The following is a 12,733-nucleotide window of genomic DNA, read 5'->3' as shown; positions in this document are numbered from 1 at the left end:
CACGGTTGTGAGATCAAGCCCCACAAGATTCTCCCCCTTCCTCTCCCTCTGCCCCTCCCCTGCTGGTATGCACACTCTCTTTCTCCCTCAAAAAAGAAAAACAAATAAATAAATAAACCAGACTTGTAACTATAAAGAACTGAGGATTACTGGAGGGGAGATGGGCAGGGGTATGGGTTTAAATTGGTGATAGGTATTAAGGGGGACACTTGTGATGAGAATGGGTGTTGCATGTAAGTGATAAACCACTAAATTCTACACCTGGCACTAATAGTATATTGTATGTTAACTAAAATTGAAATAAAAACTTGAAAAAGAAAAAAAAAATGAGGGAGAAGGAAATGATTTTGAACTTTATATATGCAAATTAATAGTATATACAAAATGTCCACTGTATAAAAAAGAAAAGAACTTCAGAGAAATAGACAAATCCACAATTATAGTTGAAGATATCAGCATCTGTTTCTTAATAATTGATACAATAAATAGATCCCCCAAAACAATAGATATATAATTGATACAATAAATAGATCCCCCAAAACAATAAAGATATAGATATAGACACTATCAATCAACCTGAATGGACATTCATGGAAAATTCAATTCCACAACAGCAAAATACACATTGTTTTCAAACATACATGGAACATTTACAAGAAAGATCATATTCTGGGCCATAAAAATGAGTCAATAAAGCTAAAAGGATTCATATTAGACAATATGTGTCCTTGATCACTATGAAATTAGAGATCTCTACAGAAAGAGATCTAGAAAGTTTCCAAATACTGGAAACTAAATAACAAAAAAATAGCCCATATGTCAAAGAATAAATTAAAAAGGAAATCAGAAAGTAGTTTTAACATTTTTGATTGGAAAAGGAAACACAACATATCAAAAATTGTGAAATATAGCTAAAGCATTACTCAGAGGGAAATTTATAGCACTACAATGACTATATTAAAAAAAAAGTCTCAAATGAATGATTCAGCTTCTCTCCTCACAACCTGAAAAAAGAGAAAACTAAGTACAGAGTAATCAGAAGAAGGAAAAAGGGAGAGGAAGAAGGAGAGGGAGAGGAAAACCAAGAAACAGACTTCAACTATAGAGAACAAACTGATGGTTACCAGAAGGAAGATGGGTAGTGAGTGGGTTGGGTTAAATGGGTAATGGATATAAAGGAGTGCACTTGTTGTGATGAGCACTGGATGGTGTGTGTGCAAGTGTTGAATCACTAAATTCCACACCAAAAATTAATGTTACACTGTATGTTAACTGGAATTGAAATTAAAAACTTGTAAGGGAAAAAATAACAAATAAATAAATATTTAATAAAAAAAAAAGACTGATAAAAGCAGAAATCCACGAAATGGAGAACATGAAAAAGAAATCAATTAAATCAAACAATGGTTTCTTGAGAAGACCAATAAATTTGATAACCTCTAGTCAGAATGACTAACAAAAAAGAGAGAGGCACCTGGGTTGCTCAGTTGGTTAAGCAACCAACTCTTGATTTTGACTCAAGTCATGATCTCACAGTTCATGAGATCCAGCTCCTTCTTGGGCTCTGCACTGACAGTGTGAAACCTATTCAGGATTCTCTCTTGCCCTCTCTCTGCTCCTCCCATGCTTGCATGCATGTGCATAGTTGGTTGCTCTTACTCTCTCTCTCAAAATAAATAAACTTTAAAAAACCAAGGAAAAAGAGAATATTCAATTACCAACATCAAGAATAAGTGAGGGGGAGCACCTGGGTGGTTCAGTTGGTTGAGCCTCATACTACTGATTTCGGCTCAGGTTGTGATCTCACAGTTCATGAAATCTGGCACCTCCTTGGCCTCTGCACCAACAGCGAGGAACCTGCTTAGAATTCTCTCTCACCCTCTCTCTCTGCCCTCCTCTGCTCACCTGCATGCATGCTCTCTCTCTCAAAATAAATAAACTTCAAAAAATAAAGAGTAAGAGAGGTATATCATGCAAACTTTAGAAATATAAAAAGGACAGTAAGGAGGTTATTGAACAGTGTAATGAGGGTTATGAAGTAAGGAGGTTATGTACAAGTAAGGAGGTTATGTACAAGGACGTTATGTACAAGGTTATGTACAAGTAAGGAGGTTATGAACAATGTTAATGCCAATACATTCAACAAGTTGGGTGAAATGACAAATTATTTGAAAGACACAATCTACCAAAGCTCATACAAGAAACAGGTAACCTGAATAGCACCATATCTATTTAAGAAGTTGACTTTATAGTCAAAAACCTTCCTAGAAAAAAAAAAAAAGTCCAGGTTCTAATGGCTTCATTTGTGACCTCTACCAAACATTTAAGGTAGAAATAATACCAGTTCTACACAAACTGTACCAGAAAGTTAAAGAGGAGGGAAAGCTTCCAAACTCCTGTTATGAATGTAACTAATTTGGTTCCAGACATCAGTTGTTTTAGGTTACTTCCCAGTTGCATATATTAAATTATAAGGTATTTCAACTATTTAAGGAAACTTCTTATTCTGTGCCTGGCCAACAGCCAAAACATTTCCATCCATCAGATAATGTTTTTATTGTAAATGAACCTAAAGAAGTTATCTCTACAATATGGAAAGACTCCTGAAACATAGATTAATTAGATTTCAGTGGATTTGCAAATTAATCAATTTAAAATCAAACTACTGATGTACAAGATTCTTTTCTTTTTAAAGCATATGAGGAAAAATATGCATGTATTTCGTTAAAGTAAGTATTTTTCTGTTCACTTTAACAGAAGAATAAAAACCATATATGATTTTCCTTACAGGATGTGCCTATAAGCACTAAGTATTTAAATCTGAAAAATATTCAAAGATGTTTCATCTTAAAGTTTAAGCATATTTGAAGGCTAATCAAACTTCACATAATGTTCACTTTTAAGAAGCACCTATCTCTTTGGATCTAATATAAATTTTATCTAGTTATTTATTAAATATTATAATCTAAGTTTTAAAAAATTATATATAAAACTAATACTTAATGAAAATATGCCAATTCTCCAACTAAGAATCTTAATTTTACTATAACATATAATAGAAAATTAAGAAAAAAATGTTTCTTTTAAAAAGGCATAAACATGCTCCAGATATTAATAATGAAGTACTTTTCCAAAACTTTTTTTTAAAGTTGGTTTATTTATTTTGAGAGAGAGAAGGGGAGCAAGTGGGAGAGGGGCAGGGAGAGAGGTAGAGAGAGAATTCCAAGCACACTCCATGTTCAGCACAGAGCTAGACACAGGGCTCAATCTCACAACAGAGAAAACACGCTACAAGATCACAACCTAAGCCAATATCAAAGAGTCAGATACTTACCCACTGAGCCACTCAGGTGCCCTCCAAAACATTTTGATACTTTTTTATTATTATATCACATTAAGACAAGTTATATCACATAAAATATAGTAACATAATATATAATATATACATAGATACATACCGTGTCTTGCTTTGGAATCTGGACTAAAACAGAAAGAAGCTGCTCTGTATCAAGAAATCTTGATATAACTGAAACAAGAAACATGTGCATTTAAACTTTGTGTTACACAAATTTTTGACTGTGCAGGGAGTCAGTGCCCCTAACCCCCATGTTATTCAAGGGCCAACTGTATATCTATGTCTGTCTATATCCATAACTATATCTATATCTATATGTGTGTAGCTAGCTAGCTAGCTAGCTAGCTAGCTATCACATGTTCTTTATCCAACATCCGTTGACACTTAGGTTGTTTCCATATCTTGGTATTATAAATAAAATTGTAATCAACAACGACAAAAAAATTTTAAAAAAACTTTGTGTTACAGTTCAAAATATAAAGTATTTATATAAAGTATTATCCTCAAATAATAAAACAGAACAGTTCTACCTACATACATTATGTGTTTTAATTGTCTTTACCTATCTTACATGTCAGGAATAAAACAATAAATTCTAATGATCTTTTCTTAATTTTATTAGTTATAATCCGTCTTCAAATCTGATACTATTGATTACCCTTTCCTTCTAAAAACTACACTTCTCTGGCTTTTAGATGCTAATTATAAATTTCTTTTCACCTTTTTGATCTCTAACTTTTCTTCCTGATACTTAAGATTAGTTTGTTTAAAAACTCAGTTCAACCACTAACCATGTCACCTAACAGAATTTACCTACCTTCTCTGAACTTTGGTTGTTCTTATTTTTAAAATGTGGATTGTAACATCTACCTCCTATGGTTGTTGTGAGGATTAAAGGAGATAATATGTGTAAAGTTCCTTGCACATACCCGAGCTCAAAACTGTTCTTTTGCTTTTTTCAACTCACTTTCCAGCTTAAAATATTCTATAAAAGTAACTGTATGATAACTGTAATCTATCCCTTTTAAATATCTCCAGTTTTTTTTAAACCTTGCCATTTAACATACAGACTTTTTAATGAACTCATTTCCTCATACTTAAAATACAGTGAACTATAGTAACTCTTTCTTAATAACTCATGATTATTATCATCACTGAAACATATGACCTCAGAACTTTTGTGTAGACTTATTATTGATACTTTCACAAAGTGGCTCCAACCTGTTACACTTAAAGAAAACAAAAAGACAAAAACTGTACATTGCTTTCTTCCTGTTCAAGTTGTCAGGTATCTTGTGATAGTTTTCAGTTGCCTACCTCTAGAACTCTGACCCTTTCGAATCTGCTGCTTCTAATTACTTATGTTAAAACTATGTTTAAGAAGTAACAGTAAATAGACTGAGCATGCTACTGTTATTACTGTTCAATAAAACATAATACTATTATGACATTTTACATGTGATTCCACTAATCAGACTCTTAAACCCTCATATGGATTGGCCTTTTTCTTTTTTGGTCTTTTCTTCTTCCCTTCCCTAAATCTACCATAACAACCAGGCTAATGTTTCTAAAATAAAGGTTTGGTCATATTACTCTCCTGGTTCAGAATCATCAGCTCCCTACTACTTGCAGGAAAAAAAAAAAAAAACAAATTTCTTAGCATTACATAAAAGCCCTTCATAAGCTAGCCCCAATCCTCATTTCCTGCTATTCCTCAAGGCTTCAAATTGTAAGTAACCACCGGCCATGCCTTAAACACATCAAACTCTTTCATATCAACTGCAAATATAACTGCAGAAGCTTATGGTAACTCTATCTTCCCCCAGTTCCTAGAAAAGCAAGTGTCCCCTAGAAAGTAATGACCACTCAAGATCACAGCCAATAGCAGATATTTATCCCCGCCACTACATCCACAAAAACATTTTTGTCGCCCTATGTGCATCAGCATACCTCGCACAGGTATGTTTCCTTTGTCTTAAATTACCATTTCTAGGCCTCTCTTGTCAAAATCCTACCCATTCCTTTAATATAGAACAGAAGTATTATCTTTGGATCCTGGATTCTGTCTTTATCCCAGCTCACTCTTCTGTGTTCCCATAAAATAATACTCAATTAGTATTGCATTGATTGCATTGTATCAATTATTTATTTAGAATTCTCCTCCTCTAACAGGAGTATAAGATCCTTGAGGACAGAAACTTATAGCTTAATCCTCCACGTTTTTATCCCTAATACCTATAAAATGCCTAAATAAAGTAAGTACTAGGTCATTGTTGTTTTAATGAGATTCAGATTCTCCTATTTTAATGAAGTATAAAAACTACCCTCCCGGGGCACCTGGATGGCTCAGTCAGTTAAGTGTCTGACTTCGGCTCAGGTCACGATCTTCTGGTCGGTGAGTTTGAGCTCCACTTTGGGCTGTGTGCTGACAACTCAGAGCCTGAAGCCTGCTCTGGATTGTGTGTCTCCCTCTCTCTGCCCCTCCCCACTCACACTGTCTCTCTCTCTCTCTCTCTCAAAAATAAACAAAAACAAACAAACAAAACTACCCTCCCACCTTGCTCTGTCTCTGTTCTTGCTCCCATACTTTATTGTATGTTAAGATAAATTATAAACTGTCAAGATATAGAAAGCATAGAAGTGTTTTACATATGTAGATGCAAATTTTAAAACTTTCAGGTATAAGAAATTATAAAGCTTAGGGCCCCTAGGTGGTTCAGTCAGTTAAGCATCTGACTCTTGATTCTGGCTCAGGTCATGATCTCAGTTTGTGAGTTCAAGCGTTGCATCAGGCTCTGTGCTGACAGCGCAGAGTCTGCTTGGGATTCTCTCTCCCTCTCTCTCTCTCTGCCCCTTCCTGCTTGAGCTCTTTCTCTCTCAAAATAAATAAATAAACATTTAAAAAGTTTTTTAGAAATAGTAAAAAAAATGAAATTAAAGTTTAAAATATATCAAAATTAAAGTTTCAAACAAAGAAAATTCAAGTTTTTCATTAATATCCTATAAAACACAATCTTGGAAACAACAGAATACAATTTTCAACAAGTTCAATAATAAATCAATAGTTTAACAAATATTAACACCTGTTATATCCTAGCTTCTAACGGGAATCCTCCAATAAAACATGCACTTACAATCCAGTAAGGTAAGTGACAAAATAAGATACTACATAACGAGATGTAGAAAAAATGACTAGCACAGACTTGAGGAGTCAGAAAGGCTTCTAGCATAAGTGACATCTAAACTGGAATGGTAAAAGATGAACTGTAGTTAGCTAAGGATTGCTTGGGAGGAGAGGTCGCAAGCTATGGAGAAGGAAAATTCTAGGCAAAGAGTACAGAGTACCAAGCTTGAACCATGAGAGAGGATCTGTTCAAGTAACTAAAAAAGGTCAATTATACTAAAAGGCAGAATGCAAAATGAGGAGTAGCAAGAGATGCTGTGGGAGATGACAGGGAAAAAGTCATATAGAAGAGTCTGGACTTTATACCAAAAGTAATGAGAAGAGATTGAATAATTTTATGTAAGTGGGTTATGTGGTACCCCCAAAGATGTCCATATCCTAATTGTTGCAACGTGCAAATATGTTACCTAGTAAACAAAACTTTGAAGATGGAATTAAGTTAAGCATCTTGAAATAGATTATTCTGGATTTTTATTGGTCCTTAAGTAATCACAAGAGTCCTTATAAGACAGAGGCAGTAGGATCAATTAGAAAAAGAAGATACAAGGACAGAAGCAGAGGTCAGAAAGTAGAAAAGATACTATACGTATGGCTTTTAAGATGGAGAAAGTCCAATGAACCAAGGAATAGTATACAGCCTCCAGAAACTGGAAAAGGTAAGGAAATACATTGGCCCATAGAACCTCCAGAAGGAATGTGAACTGCTAACATTGATTTTAGCCCAACAGAACTGATTTCTGACTTCCAGAACTCTAAGAAAATAAATTCATGTTATTATAAGCCACTAAATTTGTGGTAATTTGTTATACCAACAATAAAAATCAAAACAGAGTAATATGCTAAGAATTATATTTTCAAAATCTCATTCAGGCTGCAGTATAGAGAAGAGACTATAAAAAGAAATACTGGAGGAAAGAGATCAAACACAAGGCTGTTACAATAAATCAAAAAATATATAAATGGTAGCCCAGGTTGGGAGCTGCAGCACTGGGAATAGAAGCCAACGCATTCAAAAGATATATAGGAAGGAGACTTTGCAGAATTTGATGATTGATTTCAGGGAAGAGAAGAGTTAAGAATGACTTCCTGGTATCTGTCGTGGTAGAGAGGCTGGATGTATAACTCTTCACTGAAATAAGGAAGAATGATTTAGAAAGGAGGATGGCACAGTTTGGACACAATGAATTTGAAATGATTGAGAAAGATCTAATAAGTGTTCAGTAGACAATAAGATATATGGGGCTAAAAGTCTGTAGAGATGTCTGGACATGAAATGTACATTTGGAAGTCATGACTATGTGAATGATAATTATAAAACCAATTATAAAACCTTGATTTTGGCTCAGATCATGATCCCAGAATTATGGGATTGAGCCCTGTGTCAGGCTCCACGAGCCCTGTGTCAGGCTCCACGTTTAGCACGGAGCTTGGGGTTCTCTCTCTCTCTCCCTCTTCCTTCCCCTCTGCTCACCTTATCTTTCTCTTCTTCTAATTTATAGGCTAACTTGTTGAAAGACAAATTTTCCACACTCGCTATCGTCTCTTAACTACATTTCAATCTGCTGTAGTCTTGTTTCTGTGCTGTGTGAGATTCCTCTAGTCAAGGTTACTGTAGTAGATATTCCTGGTTCTTTGTCAAGATCCTCTTGGGTCTCTTTTATCTTTCTGTGTACCCCTTGTCTTGCTCTGCATGGCTTTTGCTTCTGCTGGCCCACACCTGGAGTCTTTTTGGAGTCCTGCCCCTAGACTGTTACAGCACTTTGCTCTCAAGCAGAGGGCCAAAAGCGCCCTGCACTCCTTAAGTCACTAAATGAAGTGGGAGTGTGAAAGCCCCACTCTGAAAACCCTAAATGCAACTTAATGTCCAGAAGTATCAGTTGAAGTTACCTTATTTAGGATGTTGCCTGAAATTATACTTTTGCTTGGCTTTTTCTCCCCTTCCCTGTCTTTTTCTCCTTTCCTGTTTTCTCTTACAAGCACATTCAAATTAATAAATTATATTCACATCAATCCTCATATCAGGATCTGCTTCTGAAGAACCCAACCTAAGATAGTCATCCATAGGTTCACCATTGTTAAGTTTAATGGACACATATTAGTTCTATTTGAACTCCAATTAAGATGATACTACTAAATATCTCTCCTTATTGAATTACTGCCTTTTTTTATAGTAATTTTCTTCATACTTCTTTGCATTTCCCTTCTTTTTTTAGCTCTGAAATTTATTTCTTTAAAAATTTACACATGGGGTACTTGGCTGACTCAGTTGGTGGAACATGTAATTCTTGATCTTGGGGTTGTGGCATTTTCCCAATGCCTTCTAGATTTTCATGTATCACTTCAGTTTAGACTACCAGAACACCAGGTGGGATGGCTAGGATAGTGGGTGTATGAAAGACCGATCAAGCTGCTAGGAACCAGGAATTGGACTGGGATCAGTGCATATATATTCTCCTTTCGCCCATACATTTTTTTTTTTTTTAAAAGAGAGAGAGAGAGAGCACAAGGAGGGCAGCGGGGGGTGGAGGTAGAGAGAGGGAGAGGGGGATCCAGAGAGAGAGAGAGAGACAGAGACAGAGACAGAGACACAGACAGAGAATCCCAAGCAGGTTCTGTGCTGTCCTGACATGGGGCTTGATCCCACAAACCTGGGTTCATGACCTGAGTGAAAATCAACAGTTGGATGTTCAACTCACTAAGCCACCCAGATGCCCCACCCATAGATTTAAGAAGAGAACTGTACTTCCCTATGAGTGAACAAATAGCCAGGTGCAAAAGGCAATTCTCTTACCTTATGTTATCGGGCTTGAATTGTGTCCCCCAAAAAGATATTTTGAAGTCCTAAACCCTGGTATCTGAATGTGACCTTATTTGGAAATTGGATCTTTATAGATATAATCAAGTTAAGATAAGGTTATTAGGGTGAGCCTTAATCCAATATGACTAGTATTCTTATAAGAAGACAATGTATTTACTAAATAATTTGTATTCATAAAATTAGATTATATTCGTTTACCTGACTGAAGTCCAAAGAAGAGTTCTTCATCTTGAAGTAGCTCTTGAACACAATCTAATCTCATGTTAATGGTTTCAATATCAACTAAAGGTTCTAATATATTAGAACGAAGTCTTCTACTTCCTCCAGGAGTCTTAGTGTAATTTAGAACACCAAACAGTGTGTGATTATTCCTTTGAAAACACAAATTGGGAAAATTTCATTAATTATACAGGAAATACCCAAATAAAAGTTACCATTTAGCTTTCTAAATAATCCTGTCATCTAAAGTAGTGATTCTTAAACTTTCAGGTGCATACAAATCACATGGGGAATTCTAATTCAGTAAGTCTGAGATGAGGCCTGAGAATATATATTTTGAATAAGCTTCCAAGTACACTATCAATGAACCATGCTTTCATTAACAAAGGATAGACATATCTTCTTGCATTTAATGAATTTTCTCATAGGTCAGCTACAATATTCAGACTAATATAAAATGTTCTAGCCCATGACATTCCATCAATAATAGAAAGATATCAGTAATTTCACACTGAAAAAAAATGTATATTTAATATAATCACTTTGTTCTAACTTAAGAAGAAAACTACAAGTAAAAGAGAAGAAAAGAATTTCAGGTACAGAAAAGCGTTAAGCAAACCAACAACCAAAACAGGATTGTATAGAGAATGACCAGGAAGGTTACTTTAGTTAAGTTCATTGAGAAAGACCTATATGTGTATTTGATGGTTGAATTCAAAAGGTATCCTTGCAAAGATGATGATGGGATGGGGATGATGCTGACAACAGGTAACATATACTGAACACTAAGCATGTGCCAGGCATTGTTATAAGCACTTTGCATATATCAACTTATTTAATTCTAATAACCACTACGAGGTAGATGTTATATTTACATTTTACAAGATAAGGAACGAAGCACAAAGAAATTAAGTAACTTGTCCAAGGTTTCCAAATAAGTAAATAACAAGAAAAGAGTTATCAGTTCAAAAGGGCCCATCAGAACACTAATTTAAGCCCAGCAATCCTTTCTGGTTCCAGAACCAAAAAGAAGATCAAGATTGGTGGGAATATGCAAGTAAAAGTAAGAATGGAGGGAGATAAAGAAGTTGATAGAGGTCAGGACATATAAGTCCTTGTATGCCATGCTAAAGACTGGATTCTATTCTAAATGTAATGGGAGCCACTGGAAGATTTTTAGCAGGACAGTTCCAAGATCTGATTCCTAAAGGATCACAGTCTGTCCACTAGATCAAGAATAGACTAAGTATAGGAGGGTAAAAAGAAGGCAGAGAAACAAGTTAGGGGCTATTACAATAGTCCAGGCTAAAATGATAGAGGTTTGGGTTAGGGTGTAGCCTTGGAAATGGTTAAGATGTGATCCAGAATTGGTATGTATTCTAAAGGCTGACTCAAGGGGATTTAGTAGTGGATTGAATCTGGGTTGAATATGAGTTGAAAAAGGAGAGAAAACTAGAATGACTCTTAGTCTTAGTAGATTTTTGGTATATCTGTATTTTTGTTTTAAGTAAACTTTACCCCCCAACATGTGGGCGAACTCACAACCCTGAGATCAAGAGTTGTATGCTATACCAACCAGCCAGGTACCCCTGGTATATCAATTTAAACAAATTTTTAAAGAACTACTCAAACCAAGTCCTGGTGGAGTAGGATTGGGGGTTTCAGCACAGGCACTTTTTTTTTTTTTTCAACTTTTTGAGAACTGGCCTTCTGTAGGAAAAAAGGAAGTGAGCAGCACACCCAAACCTGCCATTTGCTATAGAAATTGAAGGGTGAGGGGAGCCTGGGTGGCGCAGTTGGTTAAGCGTCCGACTTCAGCCAGGTCACGATCTCGCGGTCCGGGAGTTCGAGCCCCGTGTCAGGCTCTGGGCTGATGGCTCAGAGCCTGGAGCCTGTTTCCGATTCTGTGTCTCCCTCTCTCTCTGCCCCTCCCCCGTTCATGCTCTGTCTCTCTCTGTCCCAAAAATAAATAAATGTTGAAAAAAAAATTAAAAAAAAAAAAAGAAATTGAAGGGTGAAACTGAACAGGTTACCAGCCTATAAAAGCATTAGAGCTATTCAGATAGCTCAGGAGGTAGAATATCTATCTCTTAACCTGATATTCTTTGGCTCAAGTCTGTGAAGAAACCTCAATTTCTCCTTTTCAACTATAATGTGACCTCCCAGAGGTCAAATATCCTGTCACTTAATATACAGCAGGAACTCAAGCAATGTTTGACAATGATAATGATAAATAATGATGAACTATGAAATGTGACAAAGTATAAAACATTTTGTAATAATTACCAGCCTTAGTTATGGACTTTCTATTTACTGTTATTGTAACATAGAAAGTAACAGAGAAATTTTTCTAGATATTATTTTAATCCTTTTTTAAGTAGCAAGAGGAAAAATATTACTTATTCACTAAGCTGAAAAGAAATAATAACTACAATTAACTATAAATTCTTTAAGGCTGTAATTTTAGACCATCAATAATCAATGGAACTGCAAAGGTACTGAGACCACCATACTGATAGATAACTAAAAGTAGTATATACAGTACCACTCTTACTAAAAGTTGTATCAACAGGTCCTGGATAGATCTAAACTACTCATAAGAATTAGAATATAAATAATTAACAAAATTAGCCTGTGTTTCTAAGTTTACAACAGCAAATAATGTCTGACAATTTCACATAATGGAAAGTGAAGCCAAGATAAGAATATACAAAATGACAGAGATATTTAAACAACTATGGCTCTAAACTGGCACTGAGCACCTTAAGGTTTTAACTGTCTAAAGTGCTCTTTATTCCCATCAATACTCTTAATATTAAAATTCATAATCATTTTAAGTTTATCCCTTTCATTAATGACTGATGTTATATTTAATTACCAGAAGCTTAGATTTAACTACTTCAAGCTTACTTACTCCCAGCCTGTACTTTACCAATTCGTAATACTGTTTCCTTGTATATAGCATATTATTCCATTGAAAATCATGCTTTCAAGATTTTATTTTTCACTGTCATACCATCTTTCCTATTTCTTCATCTGGGTAACTCCCATTTATATTTCAAAACTTACCTCGTGTATTATCTCCTCTAGAAAGCCTTTCCTAATTACTTTCCTTTAACCCTTAACCCAAGCCCAATTAACTCTCTTTCTCTGCTAT

General features: G+C 35.2%; 1 protein-coding gene and 1 long non-coding RNA gene across 2 annotated transcripts in view; one reads left to right on the top strand and one right to left on the bottom strand.

Moving 5' to 3' along the window:
• Positions 1-12,733, top strand: part of LOC147578106 (uncharacterized) — a 50,579-nt gene that overhangs the window by 16,170 nt on the left and 21,676 nt on the right. The gene's annotated exons all lie outside the window — the stretch shown is intronic.
• MSH4 (mutS homolog 4) overlaps positions 1-12,733 on the bottom strand; it is a 92,451-nt gene that overhangs the window by 61,399 nt on the left and 18,319 nt on the right. The window contains exons 7-8 of the mRNA XM_025912517.2: positions 9,556-9,728; positions 3,459-3,526 (exon numbers count right to left, since the gene is read on the bottom strand). Coding sequence (XP_025768302.1) covers positions 3,459-3,526; positions 9,556-9,728 — 241 coding nt within the window. The remainder of the gene's footprint in view (positions 1-3,458; positions 3,527-9,555; positions 9,729-12,733) is intronic.

Source organism: Puma concolor, chromosome C1, assembly GCF_028749965.1.
Source record: "Puma concolor isolate L17-30 chromosome C1, mPumCon1.1.hap2, whole genome shotgun sequence".
In the NCBI taxonomy this organism is placed as follows: domain Eukaryota; kingdom Metazoa; phylum Chordata; class Mammalia; order Carnivora; family Felidae; genus Puma; species Puma concolor.
The sequence above is the reverse complement of the archived record's forward strand: the minus strand, read 5'-3'. Positions and strand labels throughout refer to the sequence as shown.